The following is a 21,818-nucleotide window of genomic DNA, read 5'->3' on the forward strand; positions in this document are numbered from 1 at the left end:
GGGGACACACAAAATGCTGACTCCCATTACTGCACCCATCAGAGCAGGCATGTCCCCCCCGCTCTCGTTGGGCGCAGTAACAGGAGTCGGGGATTGCAGGGGACAAGAAAGGAAAACATATATTTTTTTTAAAACTTTATTTTTGGTTGCATGTCACAGTACACTCGCAGTAATTCTCATAAACATGATACAAATATCTTATGCACTTCATAATCACACAATCCTTTTCACACTAATGTTATACATCAGGTGTGTGCAGTTATGTAAAATGTAGACACAGTGCAGACAAAAGGCGGTAAAAGTCCATCTGGATAACAGTGTAGTGTTACCCTTCATTCACACTATCATTGTCAGAGTTTTCTGTGTCAGAAGAGGTTTCAGTTAAATATGTCCTAAATGGATCCCAAATGTCCTTCGGTTTACATGGAGAGGGTACCATTCCCACATAGTTTTCTTCGCATTAACTCACATATACCAATGCTGAAAGGAACTGATCCACAGTCGGAGCCTGTGTGCTCTTCCATTTCTGGAGGATACATTTCTTTGCGACTGCGCATGCGACATTGAACAGTCTCCTGATTTTTTTTCCGGGACCTTTCCAATGTCCACGAACAGGTATTTCGGGGGGTTGAGGTTTGCGGGGATTTGTGTGATCTCCTCTAGGATATTAGCCACCATGCGCCAAAATTCCGCTACTTGGGGGCAAGCCCAGTACATGTGAAAGGAGTTTGCGCCAGGTGCGTGGCATTTTGGACAATTGTCAGGTAAGGTGTCATAGAATTTCGCCATTTTTACCGGGGTAAAGTGTAGCTTATTCAGGATCTTGAACTGTATTAGTCTCAGGCCCGCATTCAATGAGATATTTTTAGATAGGAGACAGTATCTGGTCCATTTCCCTATTTCAATAGTAATACCCATGTCCTTTTCCCACAATGTCTTAATGGTGTTTAGAGTTTCCGTATGTGTCTGGACTATGTTATATAGTTTGGACACCCCTGTGCCCGTCTGAGAATACAATGACTGATAACATACATATTCGGGATGTTCATCTGGAAATGGAGGCCAGCGTTTCTTGAACGCCGCTTTCATGCGGTGGAACTGAAGAGTGATCAGTTGGTTTCCACCAACCGATTCTGTGAAGTCTTCAGGGGTCACAAATTTACCATTTGGGAACATGGTTTGCATTGTAAGCTCATAATCTGGGAGCCAACTTTTCTGGATACCAATGTCGTACGTGGGTGTGATGCCTGGGAAGTTCCAGAGGGGGGCCTGAGAATCATAGGGGTTATCTATCTGGAGTCGTTTGCTGATTGCGGCCCATGCTGCGATTGTACAGGAGATGGGGTCAAACTTGCAATCGTCTCTATACCTTTTCGTAAAAATAATGGATCGCAGGTCTGTTGGGCGGACTGAGTGTCGCTCGATAGGTATGTGTGGTGCCTTATCCGAAAGGTCTTGCCAAAATTTTGCATAGTGTGCCTGTGCTACATAATAGTACAGTAAGAAGTCGGGGGCTGCAAACCCTCCCTTTTCATAGGTTTTGACCAGCTTGGCCCAACTAATTCTGCTTGCCCCCCCCGTTCCAAACGAAAGTAGTAGCCATGGATCGAAGGTTATCAAAGAAGTGTCTGCCCGGCCATATGGGGACGTTGTAAAAGATATAAAGGAGCTTGGGGAGTACTGTCATCTTGAGTACCGCTATACGGCCAGCAAGAGATATGGGGAGTTTGGCCCAGATTTGAAGTTTCGAGTATATGGATTGTAGAGTGGCCTCGTAGTTGTCTATATACAGGGAGGTGCTATCACGAGAGACTAGGATTCCTAAATATCTGATGTAATCAGGAGCCCATGCGTGTTTGTGGGGCAAGTGGTGGCACTAGTCAATGGGAAGATTTCGGACATGGCTGTGTTGATCTTGTAAAGTGAAGTCGCTTATCACGGCCAGTATGGGGGCAAGGTTCTTCTCTGGTTCACGAACATATAACAGTGCATCGTCAGCGTATAATGAGATGGCTTGGTATGCCCCTGACGTATATATGCCTTTCAGCTCTTGCTCGGCCCTGACTGCGGCTGCCACCGGTTCAATAGTTAGAGCGAAAAGTAAGGGGCACCCCTGTCTGGTCCCTCTGTGTAAAGTGAATTGGTCAGAGTTCGATTGGTTAGTACCCTGGCTTTGGGTGACGAGTACAACAGCCTGACGCATCCCGTCAAATAGGGGCCGAATCCGAATTTGTGGAGGACCTCAAAAATATATAGCCATGAAACTGAGTTGAATGCTTTTTCTGCGTCTAATGATATGGCTACGGCTTGCGCCCCTGGTTTGATCTGTACCAGTATGCAGAGTAATCTGCGCAAGCTTAGGGCCGTTGATCTAGTGGGTATAAATCCACACTGGTCAGGGTGAATCAGGGTGGTCATTTTGGGGAGCAATCTGGTGGCGAGTACTTTTACATACATTTTGGCATCGGTATTAATCAAGGACGGGCGATATGAAGAGCATTCGTGTGCTGGGCGTCTAGGTTTCAGAAGCACTGTAATAACCGCATCTGTCATTGATTCTGGGAGTGAACCTGCATTAATGGTCTCCTCCCATACAAGAGTTAGTATCGGGGCGAGGATCGTGGAGAAAGATTTGTATAATTCAGCATTCAGACCGTCCGGTCGTGGGGTTCTACCTGACGACAGCGATTTGATTGCCTCAGCTATTTCATCGCTTGTTATGGGTTGCTCGAGGGTCCAGTTGTCCTCCAAGGTCAACTTAGGGGGAGGTCAATCTTACTCAGGTATGTCTGTATATTATTTTGTGTACAACTGTCATGATTGGCATATAGATCAGTATAGTAATGTGAAAATTCGAGGTTTATTTCGTTTTCTCCATTAACGACAGTTCCACCCTCCGTTAGGATGCTCATGATAGGAGTATGGTTGCGTTCGTTACGGAGCATGCGGGCAAGATGGTGACCTGCTCTATTGCCCTCCCCGTATCTGCGTGCTCTGATGGGGATGGCCATGTATTGTTGTTCTTTGGTTGCCAGGTCTTTGAAAGTTTGGAGTTGCGCACTAATATTGGCCAGGATGCGCTTATGGGTCATGCTGTACTCGGTTTCGAGTGTTTGCAGGCGTGATTCTGTATTACCCAACTCGGTCCTGACGGCTTTAAGGAGGCTGGTCGTTTTGGAGATCAGATTTCCCCGTACCCATACCTGAAACGTCTCCCATATAGTCGCCCAACTGTCTACGGAGCCCTTTTTCAGCTGGAAGAATTCTTCCATGTCAGTGTGAAGAGCTTCAACGACACTCAGGTCTTTTAATATGTTGGGGGACATCTTCCATCGTTGTACTCGGCGATTTATGTCGGGGAGCAATATGTCCAGGGTGACTGGGGAATGGTCCGAGAGCGTGCGAGGGAGGATCTCGCAACGTTCGATACAGTTAACCAGGGGGGGCGAGATGAGCCAGTAATCTCTTCTGGATTCGGTGTCATGGACTGAGGAGTAAAACGTGTATTTTCTGTCGCTATGGTGGGTCCCCCTTCAAGCATCAGAAACGGCAAGTTCCTCTTGGGCATGCCGAATAATGTTCGCCGCTTTGGTGAGATGCCTAGGCCTGCTGGAAGACCTATCCAGTGTGGTGTCAAGAATAGTGTTGAGGTCTCCTCCCCAAAGGACCCAGACATTTGTCATCAAACCTATCACTGCGAGAAGCTGTATATAGAACTCTGGGTCGTCCAGGTTGGGACCATATGTATTGACCAATATGAGTTTTACGCCAGCCAACGTGCCCCAGACCACAACGTATCTGCCCTGCGGGTCTATCTTGCATTTTTCAGTGGAGAACCCCAATGACGGGTGTATCAGTGTGGTGACCCCCCCCTGTTCTGAGATTAATATTCTGTGTAATGTCTGTTGTTACCCCATTGCCGAAGGATACTCTTGTGTGTGGATTTCAATGCAAGGGTCTCTTGGAGCATCGCAATGTGTGGGTGGTGCCTATTGATGTATGCCCCCACCTTAGTGGCTTTCGATCTATTATTTAACCCCCGAACGTTCCAAGTGATTAGTTTCAGTTGTAGCCCCCCTGGGTGTTCTAGTGTTTTGCGCCATTTTCGTGCATCGTGATGACATTCGAGAAAGTGGGTTTTCTTGAAAAGAAGGCCTGCGAGTGAGCCAGTGAGTGCAATTTTAAAATTTTAACAGTGAACAACCAGCAACAAAAAAAGAGGAACTTTGTGCCTTGTACCCAACCGGGGCATCCTGAGGTCTTAACAGTGATCTCCAAAATAGAGAAATGTCACGAATTACCTGAACCCACCCCCTCCCACATCATCGTGCCCAACTTGATGATGATCCCCTTTTTTGCTAACTTGTGGGTGAACCCAGAGAAGGGGTAAAGTGCAGCAACTCATCCGGCGACATTCAAGGATAGGGAACAGAAGTGCATCTCTGCCTGTCCTTGCTTCAAACTTTTCCGGTGGCCCAAAGAGACCACCTACAGCGAAGGCTAATTCCTAAGAGTGATGGTTCAGGCTACACTGGCTGCTGCAGGTCATTCTGGTCGAGTTCCTGCCTCCCTGGTGGGATGGGTATCGAGGCTTCCATGTAAGTCAAGGCTGCTGCAGGGGATTCAAAGAAATGCGCTCTCCCGCCGTGCTGTATACAAAGTTTAGCCGGGTACAAAAGGGCGTAGGGGACCTGTCGCAGTCGCAGCTGGCGCAGCCTGAGGACGGCGTCCCTGTCCCTGTAGTTCAGTAGTTTGGCTATAATCGTACAGGGAGGAGCCCCGGGCCTGGGCGGTGGAGCGAGGGAACGATGAGCCCTCTCAACTAGGAACTGAGGTGAAAAGGCCTCTTCCCCAAGGAGGGATTTCAGAAGATCTTCGATTCGGAGCTCCATTGGACCCTTGCAGAAAGACTCCGAAAGGCCGACTATGCGGATGTTGTTTCACCTAGAGCAAGATTCTAAATCATCGCATTTGCCGCGGAGAGATATGTCCTGGGTGTTTTGCCGAGTCGAATCCCCATTCGCACCAATCCTGCCTTCAGCCTCTGTGATTCTGGCACTTTCTTTGTACAGTCGGGTCTTTAGTGAACCAATTGTGGAGACAATATCATCGAGTTTGACATTTATAGCCAAGAACCCGCTCTGTACCGTGGTGAGTAGGCAGTCAAATTTCGAATCTTCCGATGGCAAGGGAGAGGAAGGAGGTTGTATGGCCGGGCTTTCGGGAGGCGACTGTGAGCTAGTAAATGAATCCATGGGGCCAGTTCTTTTCTTCTTGCCCACGTTCTTGCTAGGCATTATGGAGACAGTAAAGTAGCCTGTGCCAGTTAGGATGGTGAGGTCGTGCCCCAATGCGCCACAGCAGGAGACTCGAGTGGTGCGGGGTTTGCGTGAGGGTCTCGGCGTGTCTGCCCCACCACCCGTGCCACAGTGCTGTATTACGTGGGCCAAACAGAGTGATATTCCTCAGGGATGGGGGTGCGCAGACACACTGTGCAGTATGGTAGCAGAAAGTTCGGGGCTTATCGGGCGAGGGCCCAGAGTAGATTAGTGGGCGCTAACTATAGCCACCACGGCCCGTGTCATGATACGCCATGGGTTGTGCCGATGGTGTTGGGACGACTGGGTTGTCTTCCCACGTTGATACTGGCGGAGTTTGTGCTTTGTTTCACAAAGGCGTCTGCTCTCTGTGCGTGTTGCTCAAGCATAGTACATCAGTGTCCCAAATAAGGCTAGTTCTGAGCTCGAGGCAACCCCCCCAATGCCACGGGCAGGGTAGCGACCTCCTCACTGAGGGGACTGGCAGGGTCTTGTGGTGGCCCCCCTCGCGGCCAAAGGCCTCACCCGAAGCCGCTGCGTGTATCCGGGAGGAACAGGATCGGTCGTTTTCTCAAGACCCCAGCGTTTAGGCGTAGTGCGAGCAGTGCCCGGGCCCCGCCACGCATCCAGCGGTCTGCCGCACTCTGTGGCGTACTCCTCCCTCTGTCCTCCTTTGCGCGGCTACGGGGCCGCCCCGCTCGGTTCGTCGAGGCACCAGGACTGATGAACTGTGGTCCGCTGGGGGCGCGCAGGCACAGCGTTGGTGTCTCCCGATCCTCCCGACCTTCCCGGACTCCGTGTTGGCACCGCCACGGGGCACGAGGGTCCGGGAGACAGTGGGGAAGCACATCCAGCGCGGCGTCCCGCGTGCGATACAGGTCCAAGGCCGGATACTACGGGGCACGCGCTCCACGGCGCTCCACGCCTGCAGTCTTCCAGTTCTGCTCCGCCCACCGCGAGGGCCGTGCGGGTCTGGGAGCAGCGGCTCCCTCGTAGGATTCCGTGGAGCGTGTGGTGGCCCGGGTACGTAGGCTCAGGGCCTGCCCCCGTCCGCGGGCTTAGGGTGTCCGATTTCGGTCAGATTTTCTCCTGCAGGAAACAGAGTGTAGCGGGAAGCATCCCAGCTATTTTTAGATTCATGCCGGAGAGGAGCTCCTCACCTAAGCGGCCAGCTTGATGAAACATTTTTTTTTTTTTTAAAGCACCCTGAGGTGTCATTTCTGACCCACTAGGAACAGACTCTGCAGGGATAGCGGGGAGTCAGCGGTGCACACCAAAGTGTGCCTTCGTAAAGGTAAGTGGGGCTGGGGGGGGTTTGGTAAGGACATGCAGGCTGCCGGGACGTCGGTAAAGTTATCCATTTGATCACTGCGACGCACCGTAATTGGCATCGAAAGGGAAGAGAGCCTCGGCACCAGACACACTGCTGCACACCCCAAAAAAGTATTAATCCAACACAAAGGAAGTACTATCCTGAGAAGCGGAGGAATCCAACTGGAGGAAGACTGTCCCACTGTTGTTGGTCCCAAGAGGGATATCCTGAAAGGGTAGAGAATCCCCAACCCGATGGTGCTTAGTATAAAGCAAACTGAAGACAGACACAGGAAAGTCTATCTGCTGAAGGAGGAAACTGGAACTATTGAAAGAGAATTGTGTGTTTGGGTGTGAGGACTGTGAAACCCATACTCTCTGCCAGCCGATACCACAAAGAGACACAGAGGTGTGTCCAACGAAGTAGAGTGTGCAGGCCACAGAGCTGTCCTGACTGAAGACCACAGTAAGCCAAATGCCGGCCCGGTGGTGCAGCCGCTGTACAACAGAGGTAACGGTAGACCCGGGGGACAGGGCTTCTCAGGTGAGTATATACAAGTACAGAGAAAATACGAATAGAACAATTGCAGTAAGCTTATTCATCTTAGTGAATGGCAAGATTATAAGAAGAGTAATAATAATTCAGGGGCTCCTCATACTCGTCCCAGAGAATGGGAAGATCATAAGAAGAACAAGAGTCAAACAAGGACTTGGCCTAATTGTTTCAGTGAGAAGACCAATAACAAAACGAAAGAGAATTGTTCTGAGAACAGTTGCTTATCTTAAGAAAGAAATACGGGTTGTGAAGCGCAACACTTATTTAGAGACTCTGGCAGGACTGGAACAAAGCCCAGGAAGTAATCAAGAGAACCAATAAAAAAAGGGCCTGGAAAAGCCCCTTGAAAGAACTGAAGGACCTAGTAAGGGAGATGGCAAAAGGCTATCCGAAGATCCCATATTGAGGAGGATTTGGTGGAAAAGCACCTCAGGAGAAGGGAGTCATTCTCCTGCTCTTTTTGTGTAGTAATGGTGGTAGGGTCAGCATAGGTTAGTTTCAGACGGAGGACAACTTGATTTGGACCTTGGACTTCTCCATTGACGACAAGCACCCAAGTTTTGTTCCGTTAGGTAGGGAAACCCTTAGGATAGCGAAGGTTAGGCATTTTTCTTATTCTTTCAACAAACCTGTTGAAAATGCTACTTATTGGTCTGTCTCTTCCTTCTGACCTACCACACTACACAGTGGGGTGGGTTATTCACCTTACCCTTCAATCTTTCTTTAGAATCCTGGTCCCTAAGGACTTTGCAGTAGAACCTTGACATTTTGTAAGTGGACAGAACATTGTTTACCCTGCTATTCTAGAAAATGAGTGTTTAAAGAGCTTTTATTTCTACTCTAGACCAGATATTGGGCCTCATCACGAGTTGGGCTGTAGCCCTTCAATGCGGTGTTAACGGTATTACCGCCGCATTTAAGGGCTGGCCCTATCACGAGTTGGGCGCTAAATCGGCTGTTTTCCCTCCAGCTTTTTTATGGAGGTGAAAATCCCTGTTTTCGGCGGTATTACAGCCGTGAATACAGCGCAACTCGTGATGAGGCCCATTGTCTTTTATGGCTGACCTTGTGGTGTCCGGATTATACTTGGTTTCCTGCTCATTCTGCTGCTAGGCATCTTTTGGGATGTGGTTCTTAATGTGATCACCTTGTCGAGCCCAGTGGTGACAAAGTGCTTTAATTGACCCAACTGTGTTCTCCCACTGAGGTGACCACCCTTCCTGGGATCCTAACGTTGTATAGTTGGCTCTTGTACACAAGTGATTTGCCTCCATGATCTCAGCCAAAATGTGGCTGGTTGTATGGGGGACTGTTTTGCTGGTATCAGTAACATTATCCTGCCAAGTTGGTGAATTGCACGCTCTGCGTTTCAATGAGTTTTCTGAGATTCCAGATAAATATGCTGTCACTTCAACTCCAACCTCTTTTGTGCCCAAGATCATGTCTTTCTTCCAACCGAGTTAAAACATTTCTCCGTTTTTCTTTCCGAATCCTACTTTGGAAGCTGAATGCATGCTGCACAGCTTGGTTGTACTCATGTTTTACTTGGAACTTTCTAAAGCCTTCAACTCACTTGAACACATTGTTGTGACCTTTGGAGGCCCTTCCCTTGGCCCCAAGGCTCCCAAAACAATCAATGCCTTCTGGCTTGTCTCTTGTATTTTAGAATACTATGATTGTGATTGTTATTGTAAAATGCTTCATGATCAGACCACTGCCCCAGCTAAGGGTGTTCATGCGCCTTTAGTTTGGACTAAGGCAGCAGCCTTTCAGCAGAATGTTCCTCTGGAAGAGATCTGACGGATAACGACATTGGCCACCACTGATGGCTTCTGCAAACATTATTCAGTTGACTCAGCTCAAGATCCTTTGCACAATTCTGTCCTTTTTGGTCAGTTCCTCTTCCCTTCTCCCTTTATTTTTGTAGTTATGGGTATTTGCAATCTCCCGTAAATATGGAGGGAAGGGGACAAAATGTAGGACTAAGTACAAGTTACTAACTACAGTGACTATTGCACTGCTAACATTAAATCCACTGTGCAGCAGTCACCCCGCCCCCTGTCACTAATCGGAGAGATCATTCGTGCACAGGAGATCCAATATGGGATGCCTGTCAGTGTTTTCACATGTGCTCGACTGGATTCTTTTTTGAAAAGGAGTGGTGCTGCACAGCTGGTTCACATGCCATATCATTTCCAGCATGACATCCCAGAAGTACGAAGGAAAGGAGATTGTACACTAGGAGTTCAGTGGTCATAGGTTGAGAAATTTGTACCAGTGCCCGACCACAAGCTGATGGCAGCTCCCACAATTTGAACACATTGGAGAATAGATGAACTAAAAGTAACAAGTCTGCATAATGTTCAATTTACCATTTCTTGGAACACAATATTGAATGTGTCTTTGCTACAGTGAACAATAAATAAGACATATGCCAACGCTGCTGGTATGATAATTGGCAGGCAGTGTTCAGGGTCAGCTCTGGTGATCGGGCATCAATGGCCAGCTGATGTTTTGTGGTATTACTGAAGATCTTTTGATGATGTTCTCAGAAAATACACTTGCATGCAGAGCGTTAGAAGTTCATGCGAGAAATGTGCATGTTAAAGGTTCTGTTCTTGCTAATCTACTCTATCTAAAAGCCTTTGATGTATTTCTGCTTTTTCTATGCTTGTGGCTTTTGTATTAATTTCCTCTGTGTGCTGCCTCACTTTCTTTTCATGCTAGCCAATGAGGATTCCTGGCCTGAGGTATGTAAGATCAATTGTTCCCTTTTTTGTTTGTTTGTTCTTTATGAACTGTGTAGGTCGTCCTCCTAAAGTGACTACTGTGCTGGGGGCCCTCACCCCAACCTCCCCTCCATCCAGCCATACCAACTCCCCTGAATGTGAAAGGACGGATGCTGAATTTCTTTTTCCTACCAGCATTGCAGCTGTACCCTTTCCCAGTCCCATTTCTACAGAAGTGAGTATAATTTGTAAACACTATGCTTCTTTTCGGTAATGAGGCTATTTGCTATTCTTAAACTCATGCGTTGTGGCACAAAGATGTTCAGGCTCCACAGTGGCATCTGTGGTCTGATCCTGGGTAGCATGCATTGGAAGGTAACAGACCTCCACTGACCAGTTTGAGGTAAATTAAAATACTTCCTAGTCCAGTTGAATGTACAGTGACCATGTTTGGGGAAGGATGGTGGGAATTTGTACAGTTTCTCAGATTTGCAGTTGCCCACAGTTGACGTGTGCTATAGAAAATGAGGTTCTTTTGCAGTAGTTTTAAATATGCAGACCCCAACTGACGTGTTATTTCTGGTGTTTATGCAGCCCATTATGGAGTTTCGGACATAAGCAGGTGAGGTAGGAGACACTCAAGCCCACTACAGATGCCCACTGACTACATGAGAGTTAGAAAACCAGTACTTGTATTGTGTTGTGGGAAGAGCTACTGACATTCAGAATTGTTTAGGTATTTGTAGTTTGTCTGCTGGTCTCAACCCTGAAATCCAATGTAAGGCCTCTAAGCCGCTGCCAGCCCTGAACTCCCTTTTGGCTTCACTGGTGGTATCACATGGTATCATTCGGGTGCTCATATGTAGCTAAATTCGCATTTAAAAAAAGAAAAGGCATTGTCCTTCATCAGGAAGCAATTTCAAGCGATACATATGTCAGCGATTACTGTAAGCCTTGTGGAAGGTGAGGAGTTTGGCAAGCCCCTTCCTTCAAAACGTTTTTGGTGGATGGCACTAGTGAAAAGTGGCTTACTGTGTTTGAATGCTGTTGTACAATTTCAGGAGTCTCATGTTATTGATCTAAAATAAATCATGGTTAACATAAGATTACGCGCAGATAAGCACTTCGTCCACTAATCCTAAATGCAATTCATTTACAATGGGAGTGGAATATGTTGTTGGGAGTGTATTTGGAAAGGGGCAGCCATTGTAATTAGAAGCATCTCTAAGGAACAAGCACATTTACTCAACAATAGAACAGTGTATCTGGCAAAGGAGATATATATATATATGATTTTTTAAAAGTTTTATTTGTTAAACAAAAATGTCAACCTTTAACATACCGAAATTTGTGAGTCCGTTCTTATATTCGAGCATCTTTAAGTGGCCTCTTCCTGGCATAGTTCATCATTTCCCAGTTCACCGGCCTCTGTAAGCGATGTGAATATCCGTTCCACCAACTTAAGGGCATTCAATGTCTGGCCAACTATCTACCATCGTAAATCGTTCCCACCACTCCTCCTCTACGATTACATCAAGTACAGTAGTAGTGCCCTCCAAGTATTTGCTCCTTAATTGTAGCAGTTTTGGACAGGAGAGGGTCAAGTGCCTAGTTTCCAGGATTTCAGGGTTTCTACAGAAGCAGCAACTAGCGTCTTGCAGTGTGATCTGTCTTCTGTGTAGCTGCACTTCCCTCGAAGGCAAAAGGTTTAATCTGCAACGCATCAGCAGCTCCCTGTAGCAAGATGATGGAAATCGTGTCAAATACGGGGGTGGGGTTGATTTAATTTTTTTCTTTCCCAGATAATATTATGACAATGATTGTTTTGGGCCTTTCAGGAGTCTGTTTTGACCCAATCCTGCTCCCTAAGGAGTTCCTTGGCCTTATCTGGATTACCTTTGGTCATCTCTATTTCAATATTGTAATGCAGTAGGATATCGCTGCATTTCTGTTTTCAAGTCTGTAAAAATGTGTCCCCCTTGATCACCCCTGGATTTGATAAGATCTGAAAATGGATTGGCGGGCTGTCCATTATGCATTTACGATAGAAGGAAATTGTCTTCCATAGTACTATCGAGACCATGGATTGAAGTCTTAACTCATGTCTGATTGTCACAACTGGTAGACAGCTGGGGAGTCTCAAGATTTTTCGCCACAAATATGCCTCGAATTTCCCCCATGATTCCCAAGGCAGATTTAAGAGTGATTCCGCTCCGTGGGTCAGGATAGGCACAACCTTTTGTTTATAAAAGGAGATGATTGGGATCATGGAGTAAGTTCCATATCTCCCATGCAGGGCTCTCCCCTGGTTTGTAAGTTTGGTTAGTCTTTCCCTGATAAAATTATATTGTGCCTGTTCGTTGATATTTTTATTGATTCTGACCCCGAGGTAAGTTGTTGTATCAACTATTTTGAAAGCCTGGTTTTCGATTGTCCAAGTGAAAGGTATCTCTTTTTTTCCTGGCACCTAGAGCAGATTTCATGATCAGAATCCTCGATTTGTCTGTTGATTTTCATTCTGTTTCGGTCCAGGTAGATCTTAAACTCAGTAATTTCTCTCTGGAGCCCTATAGAAGTTTGGTCAATAAAGACAACATCGTCTGCATATAGGACCCAGGATAGACGGGTGCCTTCTAACTTCGGGCAAAATGCTCGTACTTTTTCCTGGGAGTTTTTTTATGTCTGCCAGATATAGGGCAAATAGAAAGGGGGCTAAGGCACAGCCTTGCTTGATGCCCTTAAAGGTACAGATCTTCTCAGTTGTATCGCCTCCCTTTGAAACAATTATTTGAATAATTGTATTTGTATAAAGCACTTTTGTTTCCAGGTGGTCTTCTGTGCAGTACCATTTTTTTAGTTTTGCCCACAGGAGATCTCTGCTCACTGCATCAAAGGCCTGTTCGAGGTCTATAAATCCTAGATAAATGTTTTCTTTTGCCTCCAATGCACGTAACTTCAACAAATTTAGGAGAAACATGTTCAAAGAAGTGCACACCCCGTCATGAACGCAGTCTGACGACTATCCAGGATACATGCCATGATGGCCCAGCTTTTAAGGTCTCTTAGCATGATGGAAGAGAAAAGCTTCCCAATGGATTCTAAAAGGGCAATTGGCCTATAGTTCCTGGGGTTTGTACGGTCTCCTTTCTTGAAGATGGGATCTTCCTTCCAGGTTTGCGGGATGGTTCTGGTTCGCACAATCTGTTGGAAAAGTGGCAGGATGAAGTCAGTCCAGGCTTCCCCGTTTTCTTTAAGCATCAAGTTGGAGATGCCGTCAGGGCCAGCCGCTCTTGAGGAACTCGGTTGTTTAATTCTTGATAAAATATCCTCGATCTATTTCAATAAGCCATGGGTACGGGTTACATTTCTTTAAAGTTGGCTTTGTAACCTTGTTTGCTTGAAAGAGGGTCATATAGTGTTTCACCCAGTCTTCCTTTGACACTTGATTAGTGATTAAGGCAGGCTGGAAATCTTCACCTTTGTTTATAATTTCCCAAAGGGATAGTGTATTAGAGATGCTAATCGCTGCTAGCATTTGCTCTGCATCTGCCTGTGCTCTCCAGATCTTAGAGGATTTCAGCCGGTTCTTATACCGTTGTTTACTTTGTCTCAATCAGTCTTCTTTGTCGGGTGAGTTACTTCGCCAAATTCTTCGGAGATCAGCTCGGTGTTCCCTCCTCTTCTTCACCAAGTCGATATTATATGCATATGTTCTTGCAATTGTAACTTTATTCGAGTCCCTCTTGACTTCCAACTCCTTCAGCAGCCATCTATTTTCCGCCGCCTCGTTATTACTTTTGATGTTATTAGCCAAGTGAGCCACTGATTTGGGGATGGCAGGTGCCTTGATTCGTAGCCCGTTCCTGCCCCATGATAGTTCTATTGGGCATATGTTTTGTTGGTTCACCTCATTGGTCTTCCACAGAAGTTCCACTTCCAGCAGTGCACAGTCACTGATTGTCTGTTTCTTTACAGTGAATGATTTTATTCACATTAATGTGTTTCCTGCCACAAAGCAGTAATCTAGGCAGGCGCTCTTTAGATTACAGACCAAGTGTCCGCTCCTGGCAGATCGCCCTGTGTCTGACCATTTAACATTGTCATTTCTCTGATATTCATTTCCGCAATCCATCTTTTTTCATTAGTTTCCAGATTTGATCTTCGTCTTAGATGGCCCTTTTTGTCCAAGAGCCTCAAATTCAAATCACTGCAAATTAGGATCAGTTGATGTTGATCTTCGAGCATGGATTTGTCTATCGGCTCCATAATGTCTATCAGATACTTGTCCGTTTCGCTGTCGTGGGCACTCCGATATGTATTGATTAAGTGGAGTCTGATCTCCTGGGTCCCTCTATTTTTTTTTTTATCAGTTTTAGTATGTGGACATATGGGTTAGGTACTTGGTGGTCCATTACCTGAAGATCACAGTCCTCTTTAATTAGAGTCAAGAGCCCGGCACGAGGCCTACCCAGAGGACCTTTAATAGCGGGATTGATGAAGGCCTGATATCCCTCACAGAGTGGGCTAGTTCTTAACCAAGACTCTTGTAGACATATTTCAAACTCACCTAAGAAGTCGCTTTCTCCTGAGTATAAATGGCCGAAACCCCTGGTATTCCATGAAGCCAGGAGTGATCTTCGCTTGGCTCCTTCCGGTGGGCTCTATTGCTTCTTTTTTTCCAACCCTTAACTAGCAATTCCAGGACTATCCAGTGTGACGTTCAAAAACACGGTCACTAAAAGATATACACTCCCTTAAATGGTTATTAGATAAGTCTTAAGTAAAGCAACACTTATTTTCAGACAGCGGTGAGCGCTTAACGAAGATGGCACTCTAATAACTTGGTTCACAAGGGAGAGAAAGGCAGAGCAAAGATAGAAACAGATCCCAACACTTTCGGAAGAACACAGTAGAGAAGAAGGCAGGTTAAAACCGTAAAGTCAAAGTTCAAGAGGCCGGACCCACTTTAAGAGGCTCCGGATGAAATGTGTCCAAGGTTACACGGTTGAAAAATGCACAAAAGTCTTGCAAAAGGTTCAGAAAGAGTTGGACCAAAAGAAAGGGACCAGTTAGATGGTCAAGGCGGCCAGCCCAGTCCAGAAGGTTAAGGGGTTATTGTTACCTTGTAGCAATCTTTAGAAAGGGAGGCCTGGCGGACACTGTGCCTTAAAATGGTGAGAACGCTCCAGCGGGGGCAGTTGTTCCTGGCAGCGGGTGCAAGTCGGTGCTTCGTCCGGGGGAAGAGAGGATCTCGTCGTGGAGGTAAACAGGAGTCCATTGCACTGCCAGGGAAGAAACCAGCCGCGGAGTTCTCAATTAAAAGGAGCGGTCCTTTTATTCGCGGTACAAGGGTAAGTGGCTATCCGGTTGCCGGGGTGCTTGGCACGGGCAATTCGACCACTTGGACGTCTTGGAAGCGAAAAAGAAGGTAAACTGGTTGTGCCCACCAGTCAAGGGAAGAAGACTCTCCAGCAGGGAGATCTCCTCTGTCGTTGGGAAGTGGTGAGTCGGTTCAGCAGGGCTCCACCGGTGGTGTCGTCGTAGCAGGTCGGCTCAGCTTCTCCCTCTTCGGATTTTCAGGTCCTGTGGCGACTTCTGAAGTTCCAGTCCCAAAAGCCCTGCTTTTATGCAAGAAACCCCTGTTCATTCAGCCTAGCTGTCGATCAAACATGCTAAGTGTCTTGGGCCAATCACGCAAGAGTTCGACCTGAGTTGGCAAGGCAACTTAGTCCAAGGTGCCTATACCCCCTCCCACAGCCCCTGTGGTACCCAGAGTGGCACCACTTTGGAGGGCTTCTGTGTAGAAGCCCGCCAAAAGTGGAACAAAGGGCTCGACCTTTGGTTTAGAGTTAGAGAGGCGAACACAAATGCCATTTTAAAACTGAGTTTTGGCAGAAAATATCAACCGGTGAATTAATAAATAAATAAACCGGCGGTATGTTAGAGGCTATGTTAAAAAGTATTAGCCTTGAACAATGGGAAAATCCCATAGAGATATATTCGTGGTCGAATATAAAGAGTAGTATCCACTGCCACCAGCCAAAACTCGACGAGGGGGGACGGGACAGTGCCCCCTAGAACAACAGACCCAGGGGCAATCGAATTGCCCCTACCAGTATGTCCACAATATGATGGTTTGTACTGGTTCTGTTAGTAATTTGGGACTAGTAAAGCCAATGGTGACTTTGCATGCCCTGGGAGACGGTAGTCAGTCCCAGGGTATGGAGTCTATGGCGGGGGGTCACTATGACACCCCTGTGTTACTGCACGGAGAGTGCTGTGTAACACACATAGTAAAAAACACATGAGACCCTATGGAGTAAAAGACCCCATAGCCCATAAAACACATTAACATTCAAAGGAGTGGCAGGAGAAAAAAACAAACTCCAGAAATCCAGCAAAGCTGCTGGGGGACTCACTAGGTTAGGAAATTCAGCCTAAACAGAGGATTCTCCCTAACAGTGACTAATTGAGGGAATTTTCTCCTTCTCTACCCCCCGTGAAGCTAGGGAGGTGAGCCCTCTCCTCAACACCCTGCCTAGGGGTTCAGACAAGTGGGATCTAACCGAGAGTGGTGACTCCTACGGGGACAAGGACTCAAGTTCTGGTGAGGAACTCCCTAAAAATACCCCAATGTGGCCTACTTGGGAATATCGCATCTACAAAAGAATATACAATACTGAGACTTGTATGAAGAGGAACTAACCCATTTTATTGTCAACAAGAAAGAGAACATATCACTTTAAATAGAAATCCCCATTTAACTAGGACGAGGAGGCTGGAGCAGAGACGCGCCATAACAAGCAGAGGGAGAGGGGCGTGAGCGTCAGCCAGGGAAGCCCCATGGCAATGTAACACCTGAGAGGGGGAAGAGTCTCTGCAATCGACAGAGCCCACGAGTTTGGAAACTGCTCGAGGCCGAAAGCAGAGCGCTAGACACGCAGCATCCTTTGAGAAAGAGAGAGTGACAAGCTGATGGTGGTGGCCTGACCACAAGGACTTCGTGGTGGCCTGGCAGTCCACACAACAACGCCAAAACTAATAGGCGGTCCAAACCGCATGCAGTCTGGTTACCCGCAGGACTGCCAATCTGTCCAAAAGAGCAGCACAGAGTGCGGGGGACACTGGTGTAACCAGAAAAGCCTAGAAAGCAAAGAAAACAAACCCCTGAGCCAACAGGACCCTCCGATGTTGTCCAAGAAAATCTAAGGTAACTGGGAGATTGGGGAGAACAGGAGATCCAGGAAGCTGCCTGGAAATCCTTAGGGGACTGCTCATACTCATCCCAGTCGAATCAACGCAAACATAACATGGAAAGTAAAAGTGGATTGATGATGATGATGATGATGATGAGAGAAACCCAAATACAGTAAATATTGAGGATACTAGGATAATCCTATGAAGAGAAAGAATATGCATTAAGAGGAAGAGGAGAAAACCCCAAGAGGGAGAATTGTAGAGTCTGGATATCACTACCGTGGGGAAAGTGCCTCTTTACTGGAAAAGGAAAGAGGGAAACCTAAATGAAATAGCATGCAATGAGCTGAAATATAAAGAAAACCCTAATGTTGGTACAAAACAAGAAGGGCTATCCAGGAGCACCCGGAGGGCCAATCCCAACTGGGAAACCAAAGTTACTCCAAACCCATCAATACGGATCAAAGTATTCATCCAAGGTTGAAGAAACCACTTTTTGTGAAGGAACGCACGTCTCATCAAATATTGAGTTACATGAACCGAATAAAGCAGCCACAAAAACTATTTAAAAATCACCTATTAAAAAGAACCGGGAAGAACATTTTGCAAGAAGCAAAGCCCAGAAGGTAGTCATTCTCCTATCTTCTGTTGTTAGAATAGTGGTACGGTCAGTTAGGGTTAGTTATGGACTGTGGACTTATTCTTTGGGGCATTCACAGACGACAGACGAGCACCTTAGTTACTTTGATAGGTAGGGAACACCACATAGCAATAGGGAAAGTTAGGCCTTATTCTTTAATTTACCTTTTCTTTGAAATGTCCTCCGTGTGTCTGCGTCGTCCTTCTGACCCGCCACAGGGGTAGGTAAACGTAACTGTTCCTGTCCTCCACAGGTTATCATAGGGTGAAAAACCCTTGTCCCCCAACTCCCTCTGTGCTTACCTTTAGTCGTCAAACCTGGGTCAAGTGTCCTGCCCTTGTGCTAACCTCAGAATGGGATTTGGAGGAGTACCTACCCGTCTTTGGACAAATATTTATTTTACTTTGAAATAGTTTGGAACTGTTTAAAACTGCCACTGCAAGCCCATTGCATATTTTTGTGAATACCTTCCCTGTAGAAACCTGTGACTTTTGGGCAGCAGGTCCCATCAATCCTTGGGCTGGACTTCTTAAGTAAAAGGGAATGGTGATTGTATTGTTGTATATGTATCTGATTACTTAACTAGTTCATTATTGATTGATGCATTGTAAGTGAAACTACTGATTGTATATATTTTGGGTATGTTTTTGTGTGATACTACCTGCTTTTTTAATTTCTTAATTTGTTCGTACAGGCCAAATTAATAGTTGTATTCTTTTACATTGACTGAGCTGAATTATTGCATTATTCATTGTGGACGCACTAAGGTCCTAGACAACTCACACACTCCTGAGACTATGCGTTGACTGCCCTTCCTCATACCTTGATTTTGTTTTGGCTAAACTGAGTCTCCCTGTTCACCATAACTAGGGTGGCCTCCTAAAATATTCCCCCTAGGGTTGATTTTAGAAATCCATTGTATCCCTCATCTACAGACCACGCAAGCCCAGCACCACCTCCATTGAAGTGGTTGGAGACCTTCACAATTAAGCTGTGTACTCGAAAGTATTTAGATCAATATCGAATCTTCATTGATGAGTCTGAGACTTGGTTAGATAAGGTGTAGTGGTTGTGTTTATTCTCATGTTTCTCGACCCTCACGGGTCTTTCTGTGCACCCGAACATCCAGTCCTGGCTCCCTGCTATGCACCTGGAGGGCTTCACATCCCAGCCTACCACCTGCACCAAGTGCCTTGGTTTCGACATCGACGACACCTTTTCTTCAAACGGCACATAACGAGGACAAATGGCTTGGTACGGTACTAACTTTCTCTCTTGCAGAAAATCAAGCTCTTTATCCAAGAAATCAACTTCAGATCTGCTGTCAATGCCTTGGTTCTCTCCCATCCGGATGGTGGCAATGCCCTTTTGGAAGCTCTTCTGGTGACTGCCATGGCTCTCCTGATATGAGTGCAGCATGCTGCAGGCCGACTCATCAAAGGACTCATCGAACTGCACTGGCTACCTCCTGTAAGCCTGTATCTTCAAATCAAAAACTGCTGCATCATCTAAACAGCTGTCACCTTAAAGTCCCCGAGCTACCTCGCTGAGAAACTCATCATAGAAGGCATCAGAAGTAAGGACATGTCTAGGGACAATGACTCTGGAACCACCTTTCCATAAACATCCAACTCGCCCCCTTGCTTCTGCCGTTCAGGAAGAAGCCCAAGACTCCCCTCCTCATGGAATGGCTCCCCCCGAACATCAAGGTCCATACATCCTCCTCGCCCCACCATACTGGATTACTGGTTGATCTGATCCCCACTGCTTCCTCCCCTGGTTACTTGTAGATCCATTGTTGACAATTGCTCTCCCTCCCCTGTTGTCAGATCCCTGCTACCTGGTTTCTCTGCTCCCTCGCTTTGTTCTTCCCCTGTGATTGTAAAGCCCTCCGTTGCTTCCCGAAGCTAGGTCTGGGCTCAATAAATGCCCTAATAATAATAATAATAATAATTATAATAATAATAAAGGAATGTTTATCTGGATATCAAGGATGGTAAGGTGATGGCGTGCAAAGCCTTCTAGCCCCTTAACGTGGTGGACTGAGTCAGGTCGTCGATGCATACGTTGACTGTGCTTCACCGAACCTAGTATCTGCAGACAGCCCACTGAATGTCCAGACGAAACTTCTCAACACAGCATTCAATGGGGAGCATCAGAATTGAAGGCTGAGTCTCTGGAAAGGTTGATGGACTCCAAGCTGGCAGCAAAGACATTGGGGATAGCAGTACAGCAAACGGAAGGGGTTTCAAACACTAGACTCCCCTTTTGAATGAAGGACACAGCTGCTGCAGGCCAAACAAGGGAAGTGCAAGTTCTCATGTCCTGGCAGTGGTAGATGGGTGCCGAATGGCCAGCACAGTTGACACCAAAAAGGCTTTACGCTATCACCACACACTTCTCCGGTTGGAGGGAGAGTGTCTGGGTTCTGGGAAAGGTGGAAAGAGGTTACCTCAGTCACCTGGGCCCTCCAGTTGATGGGACTAGGATATTCCCTGCCCTTTCTCAGAAGGCCCCCAGACAGACCCACCTTTTCCCCAGCAGCCAGAACCTGTGCTCTGGGAGAAACTGAAAACTTCTCTAGAAGAGTGAAGTGGAGGAGGTGTTGGCCAGAGAGAGAGGTACAGGCTGTTACTTCCTGGTGACCAAGAAAAGGGCAGGACTCATCACATCCCATCCTAGACCTTAGGGCCTTAAACAAGTTCCTGATGAAGGACAGGTTCAGGATGGTGAGACTGAAAGAAATTGGCCAGGCCCTACAATCCCTGAATTGGTTGGTATCATTGGACCTTCTGGATGCCTGTTTTCACATGCTGATCCATCAGAACCACGGGCGGTTCCTAAGGTTCGTTATTGGGGACACTCATCAGTTTAAAGTGCTCCCATTCCCCAAGCTGATGGATGAGGTGACTGCACACCTCAGGAGATCCAGCGTCTTAATATTCCTACACCTGTACGACTGACTGGCTGAACTGAGGCTGGTCACCAGAGCAGGTTCACCCCTCTTCCCCCGAGGAGAGAGTCCCCACATTGGACCGATGGTCGTGCTATTGCAGGGCTCCAGCATCAGCCATCCTCCATCAGCCTTCCTCCGTCTTTTAGGGCTTGTGGCCTCTGACATTTTTCTGGTGCCAGAGTCCAGGCTCTGGATGCAATCCTTAGTCACGTCTCTGTAGTCAGTGGTCACAGAACTCTGACGAGGTGTCGAATCACCTACCACTTCCAGAGGCAGATGCCAACACCCTACCTTGGCCGAAAAACAGGATCAACATGATGGCATGGGTGCCTTTTTGGCCACCATGACTAGAGGTCCAAGTGGTCACAGATGCCCTCCCTGAGGGGTTGGGGTGCTCACTGTAGGCGCCTGTAAGTGAGTGGCCTTTGGTCTCCAGGGGAGAATCCCTAGCACATCAGTCTGCTGGAGCTGCTAACAGTCGGGCTAGCCCCGACAACTTTTCCATCTTCTCTCCAGGGGAAGCGTGTCCTGATCCTGACTGACCATACGGTGACCATGCATTACCTCAACAAGCAAGGGGGTGTGCAGGTATTATTTTTTTTAATATGGTATTTATTGAATGCAGACCTAGCTTCGAGAAGCAACGGAGCACTTTACAGAGGTATACAACAGTACAGATGCATAACAGAGTGCTTTTCAGAGGTAAGAGAACCGCAATAAAGTGGGCGGATGGGATATAGAAGGATACAGAGGAGGCGTACAGTTGCTCCAGGTGTTGGGGAGGGGCGGGCGGCATCTAGCGAGTCACACAGCGCAAGGTGCAATTGATGGCCTAGTTGTTGAGGCAGAGAGATTCATTGAAGAGGTAGGTCTTGCGTCCTCTTCTGAATTGTAGGAGCGAGTCTGATGCTGACGGAGAGGAGGTTGTATAGTCTTGGGGCGTAGGCAGAGAAGGCTAGTTTTATTCTTTCTTTTTGCAGCGGCAGATTTCAAATGTGTACGTGTCTGGCTTCCGGTGGTGCGCTGTCCACCGGAGATTCTCAGTTTCTCAACAAGGTAGCTGGCTGACTTGAGGGCGACTGCCTTAAAGATGATGCAGCAAGACTTGAAG

At 47.0% G+C, this 21,818-nt stretch overlaps 1 protein-coding gene across 7 annotated transcripts in view; it reads left to right on the forward strand.

The window, feature by feature from the left end:
* Nucleotides 1-21,818, forward strand: part of PHF21A (PHD finger protein 21A) — a 2,009,174-nt gene that overhangs the window by 1,500,365 nt on the left and 486,991 nt on the right. For 4 of the 7 annotated variants that reach the window (XM_069623242.1, XM_069623243.1, XM_069623241.1 and 1 more), the window contains exon 14: nt 9,992-10,149. In XM_069623242.1, coding sequence (XP_069479343.1) covers nt 9,992-10,149 — 158 coding nt within the window. Of the gene's footprint in view, nt 1-9,912; nt 9,936-9,991; nt 10,150-21,818 lie in introns of all 7 variants that reach the window. The other 3 variants (XM_069623245.1, XM_069623244.1, XM_069623247.1) reach the window with 1 other exon arrangement.

The sequence above is a fragment of the Ambystoma mexicanum genome, chromosome 11, assembly GCF_040938575.1.
Source record: "Ambystoma mexicanum isolate Mex_15411 chromosome 11, UKY_AmexF1_1, whole genome shotgun sequence".
NCBI lineage: Eukaryota > Metazoa > Chordata > Amphibia > Caudata > Ambystomatidae > Ambystoma > Ambystoma mexicanum.